This window comes from Lutra lutra, chromosome 4, assembly GCF_902655055.1.
Source record: "Lutra lutra chromosome 4, mLutLut1.2, whole genome shotgun sequence".
Lineage (NCBI taxonomy): Eukaryota > Metazoa > Chordata > Mammalia > Carnivora > Mustelidae > Lutra > Lutra lutra.
In genome coordinates this window covers 179,817,736-179,836,106 of record NC_062281.1, presented here as the reverse complement: position 1 = coordinate 179,836,106, position 18,371 = coordinate 179,817,736, and the positions used below count along the sequence as shown (strand labels likewise).

Below are 18,371 nucleotides of genomic sequence, written 5' to 3'. Positions count from 1 at the left end.
ACGTTGGGCCGTGAGGATCACGGTGAAGAAGAGGACAGCAGAGGGAGGGTGAGGCGGGGCGAGAAGGTAGAGGGAGGGTGAGGGGTGAGGCGGGGCGAGAAGGTCGAGACAGACAGGCTCCAGCAACTGAGTCCTGAGGGCTTCCCCGCAAACCGGTCAGGCTAGGAATGAGTTTTGGATTCAAAAACAGGAACCGAGTTTGCTCTCTGACTTTTTTTTTCCTTCTCTTCTTGGAGGGATGGGTGCCATGTGAGAGACAGCTCCTCCATCAGACTGAGGCAAGGCCTGACTCCACATGGAGTCTGACACGCTCATTAGAGCTGGGAGAAGGACCCGAGCTTCTAGGGAAGAGGTGGGGGACCCCCTCTGGCTGCTTCCCAGGGGCTCTGGCCTCGGGCTGGTGACCCCTCCAGTTTAAGCCACATCGTCCTCTCAGAATAGACATAGGAGAATGCCCAGATCTCAGGGGGGAGAGCAGGGTTAAATGAGGTGGGCGTAAGTGCCCAAGATGTGTTGTTGGTCTTCTGTCCTTCCCACACTGAGCCCCCACTGCAGTGACAGGCCCTGAGCCCCACAGACAGGGGACACCGTAGGACAAGTTTCCATTATTTTGGTATTTTTAAAACAGCTTTATTGAGGGATGCCTGGGTAGCTCAGTTGGTTGAGCAGCTGCCTTTGGCTCAGGTCATGATCCCAGCGTCCTGGGATCGAGTCCCACATCGGGCTCCTTGCTCGGCGGGGAGCCTGCTTCTCCCTCTGCCTCTGCCTGCCATTCTGTCTGCCTGTGCTCGCTCTCTCTCCCTCTCTCTCTCTGACAAATAAATAAATAAAATCTTAAAAAAAAAAAAAAACAGCTTTATTGAGATATAATTTACATACCATAAAACTCACCTATTTAAAGTATACAGTATAAACAGAACCCCATAACATGTGGCTTTTTGTGATCGGTGTCTTTTACTGAGCATAACACTTTAGATGTTTGTCCTGGGAGTAGCTAAGATCGGTGGTCCATTCCTAAGTGCTCTTGTTTTCAAAGTAGATTGGAATGTCACAGTCCCCAAATGTCCTCTCTGGAGAGTAGGGAGGCCAGAAGGTTCTAAGGCACATTGGCTGCCCTCCTCCTGCCCACTTCTCACTAACAGGGACACCCTCTTGAAAGTGCCTCTCTTGACTGGACTGCTGATGTTTGAAATGGTCATCGAGTTTGTGGGGGGCCCAGAAGCTGCTGTGTGATGGGCTGTTAGCAAGAGAGAAAATGTGCAGAAGCCGAGAAAAACAGGAGAGTGGAGCCCTTCAGCCAGAACACTGGGCTTCGTTTGTACCCGGATGTGGGGGTGGCCAGTGGGGGGGCCTGAGAGCAGCCAATTCTGCACTGCTGGGGAAAGCAGTGGTCTCCACGGTGAGGTGAACAGTGGTACCTCCAACACCTGTTCTATTACGTGCATACCCTATAAGCACAGTGTTACATGAGGATCACTTTAAAATGCACAAACACCTATATTTTGGAAAAGTACATTCATGTGCCTAGAGGCAGGATTCCAAAATATTTGGAGATCTCTGTCTAATGAAACGTTTTTAAAAATACAAGTGAATGAGCGTTAAAATAAAAAATAGAGGGCGCTTGACACATCACGTGTTTTTTTTCCCCTGTAATTGCCGTAAGAAGGGTACTCACAGGAAGTTCATGTATCCATTTAGGGATGATTTTTGACCATGGTCCAGACACAGAGAGTTAAACTCAATGCCCTTTCTTCCTGGTGTTCAGAAGTGACACTTGGAAGCATATGGGCATTTTGCTTTCCACACCTTGGACAGAGCATATAGATAGTGGCAACTCGTGGAAGGCAGGGGAGATCTGCTGCCCCTGGCATCCTTGCCATCCCTGGGGTGGCCCAGCCAGGGCTCCCTCCATCTTTTCTCGACACGTCCCTTGGAGTCATCAACTCACTTGCAGGGTCTGACGCCCTCGCTTGGTCCTCGTTCACTCCCTGCAGGCTCTATGACGGTGGTGACCGTGAAGGCCGTGGCCGGGATGCTCGTCTTGTCCATACAGGGGAATCTGCAGCTCGACTACCCCATCTTCTACGTGATGTTCGTGTGCATGGTGGCCACCGCTGTCTACCAGGCTGCGTGAGTTGCAAAGTCTTTTCCTGCTGGGCCTCTCCACATTTTGGGGTCACTTCCATTTCTTGCACCTGATTTCATTTGTTCTTGAAGCTGTAGGGAAGGCAGAACATTCAGACACAGCCCGTGAGCTGAGCAAGGGTCAGCATCCACTGTGGAGAGAGGGGTCGCTAATCTGCTGAGCTGTCTCCTGGAGGGACTCTGTGTCCCTTGAAAGACAAAGCTGGGAGTGGAGGTGTTTTTCTCTCTGCCTCAAACTGGGAGAAGGGGCAGCCTCACTTTGCCTCTGCCCCATTGTGGGTGTCTGTTTCAAGAACTTTAGAAGAGGCTGTGTGCGCCCCCATGAGACACTTCTCTGTCTGCTAGATGGAACATAGCACGTCGTCCTTTCTTGTCCTCCGGAAATCTTCTCCAGAGAGTGAGAGCATCATTTCTCTCTCAGAAGCAGTGGTCCTGAGGGTGGGCCTGGGCCTTGTTCCCATCTGAGACCAGGTGCTCTGCAGAGGGCCCAGGAGGGCCTGGGATGGCCCTGCTGGGGACAGGAGGGTGAACGGCACAGGGTTCAGTGTGGCATATGAGGCTGATGGATCCTGGGCAGGGCAGGCCCTGGGCCCCTGGTGGCTGGGCTCGCCATCCCCCAGCAGTGGCCTGGAGCAGTTGTTAGAGTGACCGCTGCCTTGGGGCTCCAGGGGAAGCCCCTCACACACACCCCTTTCACGTGAATTTTAATTCATTGGATTCCCCCCCACCGAACCCCTTGAAGCAGATGATCCCATCCTCATTTTGCATTTGAGCAACCAAAGAGGCAGGGCTGAGATGTGAACCCTGGCATTGGGCTCCCCATCCCACACCCCTCACCGTTCCAATCCAGGCCTCTGCCGCAGCTTCCCTGGGATCAGATTTCGTGTCCACAACTGAGAATAACAGTAAACCCTCCTTAGAAGGAGCATGAAGCTCTCCGTGCCATCCCCAGGATGACCTCCTGAAAATCTCAGCCCCTTTTATGATCTTGATGACCATGATTATATTGATTATTACTGTCGCGAGTCCTACTGCAGAGATTCTGGTCATCGCCCCTGAGCCTGCCCAGCCCCAGGCTCCGTGCTGAGCACTCCAGGGTTACAGAGGAGAATCTAGTGCCCCCCACCCCTGCGGGGGGAGCTTCTCACTCACCTAGCCAGCACACAGCTGCACAGCCACACAGCCACCGAGGGCCTCCTGTGTGCCAGGGCCTTCTGCCACGGAGGCAAGAGCAACAGCCACTGTCCTTGGAGGCACTGCCAGCCCTGGGATGGACGAGTGCAGTCGAGTGGGACAATATGAGCAGCTACCACCCAGAGAACGGACAAAGAATATATTCCAGAATGAGGGAGTCTCGATCCTAGATGGAGAGAGGAGGAATGAGTCTAATTTCCTCTCTCTCTTTTTCCCACCTTTATTGCAGTAAGCATGTTATTTTTTTATTGAGCAGAAAATGTGCTTTAAAAAAATATTGACAGCAACAGGCAGAATGCAGTAAGTGCCACGGGAGTTTCTTGGACTATTCATGGGAACAGGATGGCCCTTTGTAGGGGTGCGTGGCGATGTAGGGGACACTGACGTGAGGAGAGGGGTATTTCCAGTGGGTGAGAACCATGTGGCCAGAAGTGTATACCTGGGAAGGCATGGCCCCCTTGGGGAATGGCGGTGGACCTCAAGTTGTGTGACAAGTGGGAGCGAAGCGTGGACCCCAGCCCCAGAGATGCACCTGCATGGTATCTTTCTTTCATGTATTGTCTTCATATTTCAAGCTAAGCCTGCTGTCACCAGCTGTATTTCAAGCTAAGCCTGATGTCACCAGCTGTCACCTCAGCCTTTCTAATGTGCCCACTGACCAGAGTGCTCTTGTGTTGAAGGTTTTTAAGTCAAGCCTCGCAGATGTACGACTCCTCTTTGATTGCCAGCATGGGCTACATTCTGTCCACTACCATTGCCATCACAGCAGGTAAGGGCGGCGACTGCTGGATTTCCGTCTCCTACCTTAGCAGCAGCGACATTATCCCAGTGTCGAGGGATGAGGCTCCGCCTCTGGCAAAGGGCCAATTCTACTGACATGTTCTACCTGTCAGAGTTGTGTATAGTTTAATGGAGAAAGTGCAAGATTTCAAGCCAGAGAGACCTGGGTCCCAGAAGAGACACGGAGCTGTGTGGCTCTGGGAAAGTCACTTAGCCTCTCTGAGCCTCAGTTCCACATTCATAAAATGGGAATAATAACACTCACCTCCCAGAATTGAAATATGTACAATATGTACTCAGTAGAGCGTGTATAAGGTTTCTTTAATAATTTTTGCCATCGTCTTCTAGCTCCTCTACGTGACCCCAGATTTCTTTGTATAATTTCGAAAGGTTATGACCCTATGAACATCTGTGATAGAACAGGTGGTGGGTAACCTGTCATCATTCTTATAGTCCCCTTTTCTTCCTTAGGTGGCTTCCGAGGCTGCAAGCATATCAGATTGTCTTGTTTTTAAGGGGCAGTAAAGGCGAAAATCTTCAAAGTGAAAAGACCAGTAAGGGCCAGTGTGCCTCCCTTTGAGCAAAGCTTGGCCATAAGGCTGTGTGTTTCGCACTCTAGAACCAGCGCTGCTCAAATCCTGCCCATAGAGGCAGGAGCAGGGTAGGCACACGGCCTGCTGGGGCCTGTGCGATGAGCAGACCGGGGGATCCAGTGGGATGTTAACCCGGAGCAGTTAGAAAGTGAACCCAGTGTGAAGATTTAAGTTCTGGTCAAGAACTTGGGTCTGGGCAAAGTTGAAAGGAATAGCCAACAGCACGAAGCAGTCAGAAGCTGGGTGGGGAGTGGGAGCCCAGAGATACAGCCAGAATCCCATGGAGGTGAAATGAGTCCAGACAGAGGCTGCTGGGGGGTGGGTGAGGGTGGCAAGCCCATGTTACTGCTGCCTCCTGGGAGGGGGCTGCAGGCCTGCTGTCTGCTGACCATGTGAGGTCAGAAGGCTCTGAGCTTAACTTGAAGCCTTGTTTTTCCATCCTGAGAAAGACCAGAGAGTGGAGCTTGGGTGGCCCTGTTGGTTAAGTGTCGGACTCTTGGTATCAACTCGGATCATGATCTCAGGGTTGTGGGATTGAGCCCTGCCTCGGGCTCCCCACTCAGTGGCATGTCTGCTTGGGATTCTCTCTCTCTCTCCCACCACCCCCAGCCCTCCCTCCCTCCCTCCCTCTCTCTCTCTCTCTCTGATAAATAATTAAATCTAAAAAAAAAAAAAAGATGGGTGAAGAGGGTGTTAAAAACTGGCAAAAAAGATCTACAGTTTCATTCTTAGTATGTTTCATTGGGGGAGGCTGGGCATAGGATCCATGCGAACTCTATACTCTTTTTGTGAGTCTAATGTTATCTCAAAATAAAAAGTTAAGAAAAAAAAAAGATGGTGATAAGAAGGACTTTGGAGGAGAAAGAGAAGACAATCTGTCCCCCTCCCCAAAAGGACTTTTATTCCACTCTTCTGACACGTACCCTGCTGGTCATCAGGCTCTTGACCACTTCGGTTTCCTGCAGGGAAGAGAGCTTAGCCGAATCCTAGACAGGCAAGAAGGTGATTTGAAAACAGCTCACCCGTATTTGCCGCTTTCTGCCTCTGCAGGCGCAGTGTTTTACCTGGACTTCATCGGGGAGGACGTACTGCACATCTGCATGTTTGCACTGGGGTGAGTCCCTGCTCTGTGGCCCTGGGGCAGCTCACCTGTCTGGCCCGCTACTGCCTCTGCCTCTCACACAATCCTCTAGAGCCCAGGGAGCAGCCAGAATTCAGAGCTTTGTCCCCCAGAGATGAGCATTTTACTCCCCAAAGGGCTTTATCTCCTTCCCCCGTCTCTTATTTGGGGCTTTAATCTCCTTGTCATAGTTTCTAGACTATCCCTCTTAGACCCATGAAAAGACTCTCAGCCTCACCCCAGATCACAGAAATGCATTTTGAAGCCACAGGAGATGCCATGATGTTGCAAATTGAGGGTGTCCATGCCGGCCAGAGAATGAAGAGACCAGCTCTGTGCACAGCGAGGGGATCTCTGATGCCAGAGGACGATCTGGCAGTACCACTAAAAATTACAAATGAGCAATGTTTGGTGCACCATTCCAAAATGGGACACAAAGGCGCATGTATGAGGCTGTTTATTAATTTTAAAATTAATTGTATAAGTAAATAATTGAAAGTAGCCTAGATGCCCAACAGTAGAATTCAGATTAAATAAATTGCAGTATTCCCATATCATAAAGTACCATGCTGGCATTTTGAAAAATTGAGGCCAGTCTATAGATACCAACATAGAACCATGTCTAGGATGCATTAATGGAAAAAGTTACATTTTTCTGAATGTATGGTCTACCCTATGATCTAGCAGGTCCACATCTAGATATATACCCAAAAGAAATGAGTACATATTTTGACAAAATAACCTGTACCTAAATATTTATAGTAACTGTGTTCGTCATATCCTCAAATTGGTTACAACCCAAATGTCTATCAACAGGGAGAGTGAAAAAACAAATGATACAGTGTATTCAGACAATGAATTCAGTATAACAATGAAAAATAATGAACTACTAATACATACAGTAAAGTGAATGAACCTTAAAAATATTTACGAGGGAAAGAAACCAGATAGAGTGTACACTGTATGATTTAACTTGTAAGAAGTTCAAGGACAGAATAAGGCACCTGGGTGGCTCAGTCAGTAAGCGTCCAACTCGTGGTTTCAGCTCCCTGGGATCGAGCCCCACATCAGGCTCCACACTCAGCGTGGACTCTGCATCAGATTCTCCCCCTCTCCTTCTGCCCCTCCCACCCCAGCTAAATAGATAATTCTTTTTAAAAATTCCTTTAAAAAGTTCAAGAACAGGCAAATCAAGTATCAGATGATAGTAGCCAGTGGCTTCCTGTGGTTTAGCATGGATTGGGAGGGGTACAAGGAAACTTTCTGGGGTGGAGGGGATGGAAATTTCTTCTCTGTTGACCTGTGTGGTAATCGCAAGAGGGTACACGCAGGTAAAATTCTTCAGGCACTACATTTAGGGTTTGTGCATTTTACTGCGTGTGAATTTCACCTCAGTTTTTAAAAAGTGCACTTATTTAAGCTCTAGGGAAAAGGGGGGAGAAAAGGACTCTAGAAGAATCTACCCCTATCTGGGGACATAGGACCAGGGGGAGTTCAGGGACTTTTAACTTTTTCTTTTTCTCCTCCTGTATTGATTGAATTTAGGCCATAAAGAACTTTCTTTAGGGCACCTGGGTGGCTCAGTTGGTTAAGTAGCTGCTTTCGGCTCAGGTCATGATCTCAGGGTCCTGGGATCGAGTCCCATATCAGGCTCTCTGCTTAGCAGAGAGCCTGCTTCTCCCTCTCCCCCTGCCTGCCTGTGCTCTCTCTCTGTCAAATAAATAAATAAAATCTTTTTTAAAAAAAGAACTTTTTTAATTAAAAAAATGTTTTTTTTAGGCAAGGTTCTAAAATACAGGTGAAATGGAAGTAAAGAACCATGGGAGCTTTGCTCTGGATTGTCTAATTTATTCTGATGAATGCGGTGTGGCCTGCAAGGCATGGGAGGCTTTTCTTTATCCCGTGTCTGCTCCTTGCCCATCTCAAGCCCGGAGGCCTCCCAGGGCTCCTCGGCAGCAAGCCCCCCTCTGTGGCCTGTAGCCCTCTTTTTCCATTTTTCCCATTACCCGGGGTTGGAAAGCGAGCCCTCCTGCCCTCACCCTGGACTTTTTTCTCTCCCTCCCTTATCCCTGTTCCTCAGGTGCCTCATTGCATTCTTGGGCGTCTTCTTAATCACACGTAATCGGAAGAAGGCCATTCCATTCGAGCCCTACATTTCCATGGATGCCATGCCAGGTAACGTTGAAACACCGTGTGTCCCGCTGGCCAGCCCATCCATATAGAATGACTGCTACTTCCTGTTTAAAAAGAGACAACCAGCCGCTGGGTTCGGTACAGGGAAGGTGTGCTGTGCCGTTACGGTATGACCATGTCTCTCTCTCTCTCTCTCTTTCTTTCTCTCTCTCTCCCTCTCTCTTTTTTTAAATCTCTCTGTGCCAAATAGGCAATGGTGGAGGCACCTCGGTTGGTTTTGAGCCCATCTTGCCAGTTCCCGTGTTTATTTTGGGATCTCTTTAAAGACAGGCCCGATTCACACCGGGTATACTTGTGATCTGTACATCAGGCTTCATGCCTACAGAAGGAAAAAAAAAAATCCACTCATCAAAATGGAATGGAATAACCAGAGAGGGGAAGGAAAATAGGATGAATGAAATTCAGAGACTATCGCCTCACTTCTTAGGTGGCACCAGAGCGCAGATTGTTCTGGAAAGCCTAATTTCCCAAGGAGCTGGGGGTTCACACTGAGAAGCACAAGCTCAAATGCCTTTAGCTGGTGACAGTAACAAAGGTGTGACTCCGCAGAGAATGGCACAGACGGGAGTAGGGGAGTCTGTGGAGAACCAGAGTGCCTGCCCCGCCCACAGGGACCCACATTAGGAAGGTTCATCCAGGTGTGCTGAGCTCAGTTCTGTGGGTTGCCCGTGACCACTAGCTTTCACTTTCAGTCAGAATTTTTATTTTAGGTGTAAAGATGGAACTCTTCAGGGACGCCTGGGTGGCTCAGTGGGTTAAAGCCTCTGCCTTTGGCTCAGGTCATGATCCCAGGGTCCTGGGATCAAGCCCCACATCAGGCTCTCTGCTAGGCAGGGAGCCTGCCTACCCCTCTCTCTCTGCCTGCCTCTCTGCCTACTTGTGATTTCTGTCTGTCAAATAAATAAATAAAATCTTTAAAAAAAAAAAAAAGATGGAACTCTGCAGAACATAAGCCCCACCCTTCATGAAGACACCCTAATGAGCACACTGTAAGCCCACGGACGGCATACAGTACCGCTGACTAAAGTACTCTGGGATATCAGTGTGTTCTCAGAGCCAACTGAGGTACCCCAACTTTAAACGGCCCCAAGGTGTATGTGTCTACTTTTATATAATTTCCTCATCCTTTGCTATCAAGCTGTCGTCTGTCCTTCATGCTCTTACCAACCCACCTGTGTATAGCATTTGCGGGTCAAACATCTCATTTGACCCCACTTGTTTGAACTGTACGTAAAATTAGTATAAACAAGCTTTGAGTCGGGACCTTACGCTTTCTCCTAGGAGTTAAGTGCATGAGCTTTAGTGCATGGACTTTTAAAACATCTAATCGGGCTGCTCAGATGCCTTTTTTTTGCTTACTTCCTTGTTTCTCGGCTGTGTCCCCAATAGATGAGGGCGCTGGATAGCTGAATTCCAGATAGGTGAGGTGTCAACTCTGTGTGTGCAAGTGTGTGTATCTGTGTGTTGGTGTGTTTACAAATTGTGTATGTGTATACATCTAAGTATTTGTGTATGCATATATACAGACGTTTCTGCTAGTGGAAAATAGAAGGTAACCTAAGGTAAACTTAGATACCAACATTCTGTGGTCTGTTCGTGGATGTGGCTCTGGGCTCCTCTTTGTACCTTGTGAAGGGTGGGAGGTGAGATCTTGACCAAGGGAGACCCCGCCCTGGTGCTGTAGCATGTCAAGACACTTGGGGGTAGACATATTCTCTGCAATGAAAAGTGTGGGCTTGGAGTCCAGTGGCCTGGATTCAAATCCCAGCTCTACCACCCACCCGTGGTGTGACCTTGGGCATGTCCTTGGACCTCCCAAGACCTCCGACCCTCACTTGTGAATTGGGATTCCTTCTTTCAGGGTAGTGGGAGGATAATATGTTAAAGGCCCCTTGCACAGTGTTTGGGACTTGGTAGATGCCTGGTTAAATTTGATTTCACGTCCCTTTTGCTTTAAAAAAAAAAAAAATCCTTGAAAATTTCAGACATTTGTTTGACCTGATGCCAGGTAGAACATGAAAAATAAAACTGCTTAAAAAAGGGAGGGGGGCACCTGGCTGGCTCAGTCAGAAGAGAAAGAGCCTAAAAGCATCCATGTCGGATCCCGGCTCTGTGACTTGGGGTCATGAGTTTGAGCCCCACATTAGGTGGAGAGATCACTTAAATAAATTTTTTTTGAAACTTTAGAAATAAATTAATTAACCAATGAAAATTAAAAAAAAAACCAACACTTCAACAGATTGTCTTTCCTAGCTACTCGGTTTCCCTGGTCAGCATTAGAACCTTGCTTTTGGTCCATCTAGATCAACAGCTCCACAGCAGACAATAGCTACAGTTCAAGAGGCGTTTAGTTTTCCAAAAAATGTGCTGCATGTCACAACTTAGAGAGGGTTTCAGTAATTCTAGCACGGGAAAGACTTCTAAAAAATGAGAAAAAATAAAGCTGTCCCTGAGAGCTGGGAGCTGGCCTAGCCCTCCCAGCTGGGCCTCAGTGTCCTTGGCTGACAAAAAGCAGCTTCCCAGAACTTCAGCATCAGACAGGGGCACTCCAACCATGATAGGCCAGACACAAACAGGGCCACTCCATTGTCACGTATGAATGCAGACGAAACGTGAACGTTGACCGAACCGCGGGGGACTGGCACCTCTTTACCAATTACAGCTTGAGCCTACACGGCCTTCTCTCCATCTAGACAAGAATTATTAAGATTCCCAGTTACTAAACTGGTCCTACTTCCCGACAGCATCTAATCCAACCCTAGCCCAGCTTCCTTAAACCCTCCCCCAAATCACCTAACACAAATCCTGACTTTTCTAACACCCTCCTACTGAGGCATCCCACAGTTCCCCGCGGTGGACAACTCTCTCATGGACAACTTTATCATGAATGATAAAGCCACATCTGTTAGACTCTAGGTGTAATCCTGGTGCTCTTTGGCTGAGGAACTATGAAAAAAATCTAGGAGCTAAACTGTGCCTGGTGAGCCAACAGGCACCCCTCAACTTCTCCCAAGCGCCCCCCCCAAAAAATCCAAACCACAGATTCTTAGACCGTACCCTTCCCAATGCTTATGAGCTAAGGCTAGTGCTGTGTGAAAGCATAGAGTCTCCCCAGGCCACTCACGGAGTCACAAGGCCATGGGCTGTGGTGTCCGATCTCAGTTCTGTGACTTTCAGCAAGTAACCTCACCATTCAGAATCCGTTTTCTTACCCAGATGAGGAGGATGGGATCTGGGGGGCATTCAGTGGAAGCGCCTAGGAAGGCCGTACAGCACTCCAGCTGAGCGTGGTCCTCAGCGTTCAAACCACCTGAGTTTGAATCCCAGCCTGGCCACTTGCCATCTTGATGATCTCAAGCAAGGTAACCTGACCTCCGAGTGCCTCATTTCCCTTATCAGTAGTTATGAGAATCAGAAGAGAGAAAACTTTTCAGCTGATTAGAGCGGGGTCTGTCCCCAGCTCAACACTCACCTGTTAGCTATTCTCACGCTTGCTGTTGGTACCATCCTTATCTAAACCCTCAGCCCAGAGCCTGGGCAGAGGGAATAGTCTAGCATCTGTTGTTATCATCATAGTTTCACGGAGGACACTTGGCATTCAGTTTCATAGGACAGCCTGGGGATAAGAGAATTTGAAATCTCCATTCCCTGCCAGGAAGAGAGTTGGCTTCCAAGCCCAGGGCCCACCTGTAGGACGATTTGCCGAGTAAGACTAACGGAATTAATGATTAAAGTCCTTTTTCTCGACTGTAAGTAGACATCCAGCAACTCCACGTGCTCAAAAGCATCAGGTTGTATCATACCTCCCCTCTCTGCAGATCAGCGATGTTCAGCGTTAAAGGTCAGATCTCTTTCTCTGAGTGTCACGATGCATTGTGTCCCCACCAGGTGTCCATGACATGGAAGTTACCCTCTTCTCTCTAGGGGATAATGATCCTAGTTTAATTCGGCAGAAAAGTATTGGCATCTACCACGTTCGAAGCACAGTGCTGGTCGTGCTTCCCCTGGGACCCAAGCACATAATCCCGCCTCATTCTAGACCAACCCGGGCTTCTCTTGACAGGGACTAGTCTGTGTGCCTGTTTCCTGAAGATTCGTCCCTGTTGCTTGGCAACCATAATATTTCTAGCATACATTTATGGTTGTTCTTTTTTCAATCTAAAGCATTCAGGAGCTTGGCAAGGCACGTGATTAGCGCCCGAGCACTGTAATCAGGCCGTGGTAGGGTAGAGGGAGATGCAGCATTCTTGGGCCCCCTTGCCCCATAATGATTTGGAGAACATGGATTTCATTTCAGGTATGCAAAACATGCATGACAAGGGAATGACAGTTCAGCCTGACCTCAAAGCTTCTTTTTCCTATGGGGCCCTGGAAAACAACGACAACGTTTCAGAGATCTACACTCCTGCCACGCTGCCCGTCATGCAAGAGGAACACAGCTCCGGGGGTGCCTCTGGGGTGCCCTACCGAGTCCTGGAACACACCAAGAAGGAATGAGCCCACCTTGAAGGAGACTGCCCTTCCCTCCATTTATAACTGCTCTCAAGCCAGGCCGACAGTGAGCAGTTTGACCCTGAATTCTAAAGTTTGCCTTTCAAGTTCTTTTTTTTTTTAAACAGAGAACTCTCTAGAAGGGGATCTCGGAGACCGTTTGTCTCTGGCAAAGAATATATTATCTTGGTCTCAGAGGTTTCAGATGACCGGGGTGGGGGGTGGGGGGTGATGAAAGCTGTATTCCCCCTTCCCCGGGGTCAGAGGGAGTACGGAATTCAGACTCTGCCTGGTTCTGTCCAGCCCGCTTGAGAGAGCAGTCATGATCCCTGAGGATGGTAACTGAGCTTCCTCTGGCAGTGACCAAAGATTGCTGCGTTCCTCGGGGCTAAAGCAAGGCAGACATTCCGCTCTCACTTTCCACATCCCGTGAAAGGCTAGAGATCTCAGAATCTAATCTTCCCTTGCCTGATCCTCCCCATCTCACTCAACATTCCACATTTCCACTAACATCTGTGCTGTCATCCCAAAGCATAGTAAGGCCAGCCCTGGGAACATCCTATTATTCACCTGTAGAAAATACACTTCTGCCTTCCAGTGGTCTGTGCCCTTCCGGAGAAAACATGCTTGGTGTGTTTGTATTAGATCTGCTCTGAAAACTAATTTGGTTTTGGTTCTGTGAACTATGTAATTGCTTTTCTCCTCCCAACCCCCACCCCACCCCAGGTTAAGAGTTAAGAGAAGGAGGGAAATAAGGACAGGAGCAGGGGTAATGATGCGTTAGCCCATAAAGGAAGAAAAATCCCTTTTCATCTTACAAAAAGTGACTGTACCACTTATAAAAGGATAGGCAGAAAATCTGGCTGTTTCATGGGTGTGTTCCTGCCCACCAGTGCCCTCTGGAAGGCTTGGGGGTGCGTACTGCAGAGACAGCCTCCATCCTCTCTCCATCAAACCAAACTTGAATTACTGGTTCATTTCCTTGGAGTTGACCGAGACCCTTTAGGTCACACCATGTGCATATGTCTGGGAAAGCAGGCATTCTTGGTAAGGGATTGCTGCTTTCTTTCTGGCTACATCCATAACTATCTTCTCCTGGACTGACTATAGACTTCTGAGAATGACAGAAGGGTTTGCGGACTTGAGCATAATGATCCCCTAGGGAATGTTTAAAATGCAGATTCCTACACCTCAACACCCATTCCTCTGTGGGAATGACAGGGAGGAAAAAGAGTCCACATTCTTAATGGACAGCATTAATGGTCATTCTGATGCAGGCGATCCAAGGAGCACACACCTTGAAATTGAGAGAGACGGGCTGTGAAAACCTGCCGGCAGGGAGGGGCGCCACACCCCTCCTGGAAAGTTGTTATTACCCCAACTTGTTTCCTGTCTAGGGCTCATTGAGCAGGTCAAATAATTCCCATAGGATCCGAGGCATTTATCCGTCCCGTGATTACTACTTAGAACAACACTTACTGTTTCCCTAGGCACTCTTTAACTAATAGGCGAGATAACAGTGTTAATAGACCAGTGTTGATAGATCATTAACCTTTATGGATTGTGCTTCATACCAATTTACTACCTTGACTTTGAAAACTGGCATCTCTTGCTTGTGATAACCACTCCGGTATTGTGTCTGACGTGCCTAAGAAGGCAGCAATGACCTTTTTTCTTCATGATGCGTATCCACTCAGTTCAACAATATTTGTGACGCATTTGCTGTGTTTTACTGAGCATTTGGATGGGGGCGCCTGGGTGGCTCAGTTGGTTAAGTGTCTGCCTTTGGCTTAGTCCCCTGTCAGGCTCCCTGCTCGGTGGGGAATCTGCTACTCCCTCTCCCTGTGCCCCCCTCTCCACTCGTGTGTGATCTCTCTCTCTCTCTCTCTCTCACTCTTGCTCTCTTGAGTGAATGGGTAAAATCTTTTAAAAAACTAAAATAAGCATTTGGATGGTGAGGGCTACAAAGAACAGCCTTGGTCTCTGCCCTGCAGGCCCGCAATGGAAGATACAACAGGGAGGGTTGGAGGGGGGCACAGAGCAACCATGGGCCACAGAAAAACGACAGTTAGGGGAACCCTGCTAAAGGTTAGGTCCAAGCCCAGAGCAGGTTATTCAGAACCCAAGATGATTTGGGGGCACCTGGCTGCCTCAGTCGGTTGGGCGTGTGACTCTTAATCTCTGGGTCATGAGTTCAAGCCCCATGTGTGGTATAGATTTTACTTAAAAATGTTTTAAATTTTTTAATTAATTAGAAAACAAAAAGAATTGGTGATGATTTGGGCTTTGCTCATCAATGGGGGCAAATCTTGCGAAGATGTGAGTAGGGTGACCACCTCCCCCCTCAGAGGGGCCAGCATTTGCAAAGGGGCAGAGGTGGGGAGTGGGTGTTGGCAAAGAAAAGAGAGGTAGAGAGGGTGATGGGAGATGAGCTGGAAAGTTAAGCAGTGGATGCCCAGTCATGGAGGTCTCGAATGCCAGCTAGAGGAGATCAAGGTGTATCTCAGAGAGCATGGGAGCCATTGATGATTCATAAGAGAGAACAGCAGGATCAACACTGATTGGAAAGGAAGCCTTATGCCGAGTATAGGGAATCTGAAGGGACAGTAAAAGTCACTTTTTAAGGTCAAGCTGTAAGCCCACCAGAACAAAACAAAAAAGGAGAATTAAAACCTGTTGCTGTTCTTCAGATTTTCCAAGTAACTTTTCTAAGGTGGGTGAGATGAGGGCAGAGTAGATAAATGGAAGATGAGCAGGGGCGCCTGGGGGGCTCAGTCATTAAGCATCTACCTTCGGCTCAGGTCATGATCCTGGGGTCCTGGGATTGAGCCCCTCATTGGGCTCCCTGCTCGGCAGGAAGCCTGCTTCTCCCTCTCCCACTGCTGCTCCCCCGCTTATGCTCGCTCTCTCTCTCTCTCTCTCTGTCAATTAAATAAATAAATAAAATCTTAAAAAAAAAAAAAAGGAAGGAAGGTGAGCAGGGAAGCCATCTCAGTGTGTCAGACCAGGTGATTATTCTGGGGTGTTATGTGCTCCAACCTCACTCTGCCCCTTCCCTTTTTAGGCTATGCGCCTTTTGGTCTCAAGCCAGGCAAGAATGAGAGGAATGGATAAAAGCATGTTTCAGTTTCAGGTCAGCTGACTGTCATGCTTTCCGTACCACCAGTCCCCTCCTCTGGGGCCTGGGCCACCTCTGCTTGCAGGTTGTGGGTGATGGCATTGTCCTCTGAAGCTGAGCACAGGAAGTCTGAGCAGAGAGCGCAGGACAGTTTCCTGATGGGAAGCTGGGGGTAGGCCCCTGGGGACTCTGGGAGAGCAACCAATCTGGGGCCTTGGACTCCAGAGTTCTGAGTCTGTCTGGGGCTATCTTCTCCCACCCTTTGTCTCCAAGTAGAAATGGACTGTTTGCTGGTGGCACTTGCTGTTAGGACCGGGGAGGTGGGGAGGATATCAACTTTTTACTCACAGCCCAGTTTCTTTATTTTTTTCTCCTGGCTCTGGAATGCTCCAAGCCACGTTAAGAAGCATGCCTCTCCCTCTTTCCTAGCAGCCAGTACCTAAAGCAAGGTCACCAAACTTGGGTCCAAACTTCCCATTGTTCCCTGGTCTTCCTCTCTGCACTCCACTCTGTCCGCCTCTTCTAAAGACTGGGACTCTGGGTTCTCTAATCAGACATTAGAACCAGTTCCAAGACTGGTCCCAGTGGGCTTTAATGAGAGCTCAGACCCTCCCCAGCCGCAGATCTGATGAGGCCATTGCATTAAGCTTCAGGTCATGTGGGGTCTTTGCAGCGTGAAACTGATTGCTATGTAGGGAAGGGAGGACCGACGTTTCCACTGCTTTTCCAGGGGAAACCAGCCAGCTTGGTGGTACTGGTATACACAGGACATCCATCAGGGTAGTGCTGGAGACCCTCCACTGCGCCCTCTTGTGAATTCCATATCTGGTCCAACAGTGGCTGATAAGCAAAAAAAAGAAAAAAAGAACTGCGTGTTTCTCTGAGAAGCTGTGTAACTGAAGTCACCTTAGAATATATTCTATGTGGATGCTTATATTTTGTTATCTCCATGACTGATATAGCATGTCTTATTTTTCAAAAAATGTGTGTATTAGGTGCAAATAACATCATGAAGTGGTATTTAATTAAAAAAAAGACCATGTGACACCTATTTAGTTCGAGTCTTATGTTTGGCTAATACTTCCTAAAGTTGTTGGGAATAGTGCTGTCCAGCAGAACTTTCAGCAGTGACGGAAGGTTCTGTTCTGTGTCTGCCGCCAAGGACCGCAGCCACTAACCACATGTGGCTATCGAGCGCTTTAAATGTGGCAAGTGCAACCTAGACACTAGATTTTCGATTTTATTTAAATTTAATTAAATTCGAATACCACACATAGCTAGTGGCTCCTGTAGTAATACGGTCCTAGAGATGCCCGTGATTGCAGTGAAGGCTGAATTAAACACTTTGTTTTTCCTGCAGTAGTTATGGCTATAGACTCTGTAGCTAATTGCTTAAGTTTGATTCCAACTCCGTTATTAGCTGTGTGGCAATGGCAAGTTACTGCTAACTCTCTAAGCCTCATCTGTGACATCTCTGTGAGACAGGAACAGTAACAGGATCAACCTAAGGGTTATTATGAAGCTCAGATGAGCTAAGAGGTGTGATGTCTTGCAACTATGTTTAGCATCCCATCAGGTTGTTACATTATGCTGAAGCAAGGGGGCGTTCTGACGGCAGGAGCTTCTGTCGTCCCAGGGAGTTGAGGTCATTCGACTTCCCGTTGTGGATGTGTTTGCCCAACCTCCTTGTGTGACTGGACTTTATGGAGACTGAACAATTAGTAAGTCAGTTTTTAGCCCCTTCCTTCTCCCGGGGTTGGAGGGCAGGGCTGAAAATTCTCATCTTCTAATCAGGATTTGGTTCTTCTAGTGAGCAGCCCACCCAGGAGCCATCCAGGAGCCCACACGGCATCGCCTCTGTAGAACAAAATATGCAGGGTGCCTGGGTGGCTCAGTCAGTTGGGCATCTGCCTTTGGCTCGGGTTATGATTCCAGGGTCCCTGGATCAAGCCCCACTTCAGGCTCCCTGCTCACCGGGGAGTCTGCTTCTCCCTCTCCCTTTGCCCCTCCCCCTGCTCGTGCTCTCTCTCTCTCTCTCAAATAAATAAAATCTTAAAAAAAAAAAAAAAAAAAAAAAGAACAGGGGCGCCTGGGTGGCTCAGTGGGTTAAGCCTCTGCCTTCAGCTCAGGTCATGATCTCAGGGTCCTAGGATCGAGCCCCACATCAGCTCTCTGTTTGGCAGGGAGCCTGCTTCCTCCACTCTCTCTCTCTGCCTGCCTCTCTGCCTACTTGTGGTCTTTCTCTAAAAAAAGAAAAAGAAAAAAGAACAAAATACACTCCTAGTGCTCGTATCACTCACAAACTTACAAAGTTCAGGGGCCCTGAGTCAGGAACAAGGTCAAAGACAATTTTAGAACGAGAGTTGCTCTGAGTGTTCTTACCACTGAGGAAATCACAAGGGTTTTAGGAGCTCTGTGCCAGGGACAGGGTGCAGAGACCAATATGTGCATTTTCCGTTATCTCACAGCGCCCTTATAAAAAGAGAGCTCCCTTGCCCCTTCCATCAAGTGAGGACACAGCGAGAAGACCTGAACCAGGGAGCAGGTTCTCACTAGATTGAACCTGCTAGCACCTTGATCTTGGAATTCCCAGCCTCCAGTATTGTGAGAACTAAATGCTCATTTGTTGAAGCCACCCAGTCTATGGAAGTGTTTGTTACAGCAGCCTGAATGGACCAAGAGGCCAGTATAATGAGAGAAGATTCTCATCGAGGGGCAAACATTGCAGGCTGCCTTC

At 48.4% G+C, this 18,371-nt stretch overlaps 1 protein-coding gene across 3 annotated transcripts in view; it reads left to right on the top strand.

The window, feature by feature from the left end:
* NIPAL3 (NIPA like domain containing 3) overlaps window positions 1-16,685 on the top strand; it is a 53,547-nt gene extending 36,862 nt beyond the window's left edge. For all 3 annotated transcript variants that reach the window (XM_047726322.1, XM_047726321.1, XM_047726323.1), the window contains 5 exons: window positions 1,995-2,130; window positions 4,020-4,108; window positions 5,763-5,826; window positions 7,913-8,007; window positions 12,323-16,685. In XM_047726322.1, the coding sequence (XP_047582278.1) occupies window positions 1,995-2,130; window positions 4,020-4,108; window positions 5,763-5,826; window positions 7,913-8,007; window positions 12,323-12,522 (584 nt within the window). In that variant the 3' untranslated portion in view covers window positions 12,523-16,685. The remainder of the gene's footprint in view (window positions 1-1,994; window positions 2,131-4,019; window positions 4,109-5,762; window positions 5,827-7,912; window positions 8,008-12,322) is intronic.
* The last annotated feature ends 1,686 nt before the right edge of the window (window positions 16,686-18,371 follow it).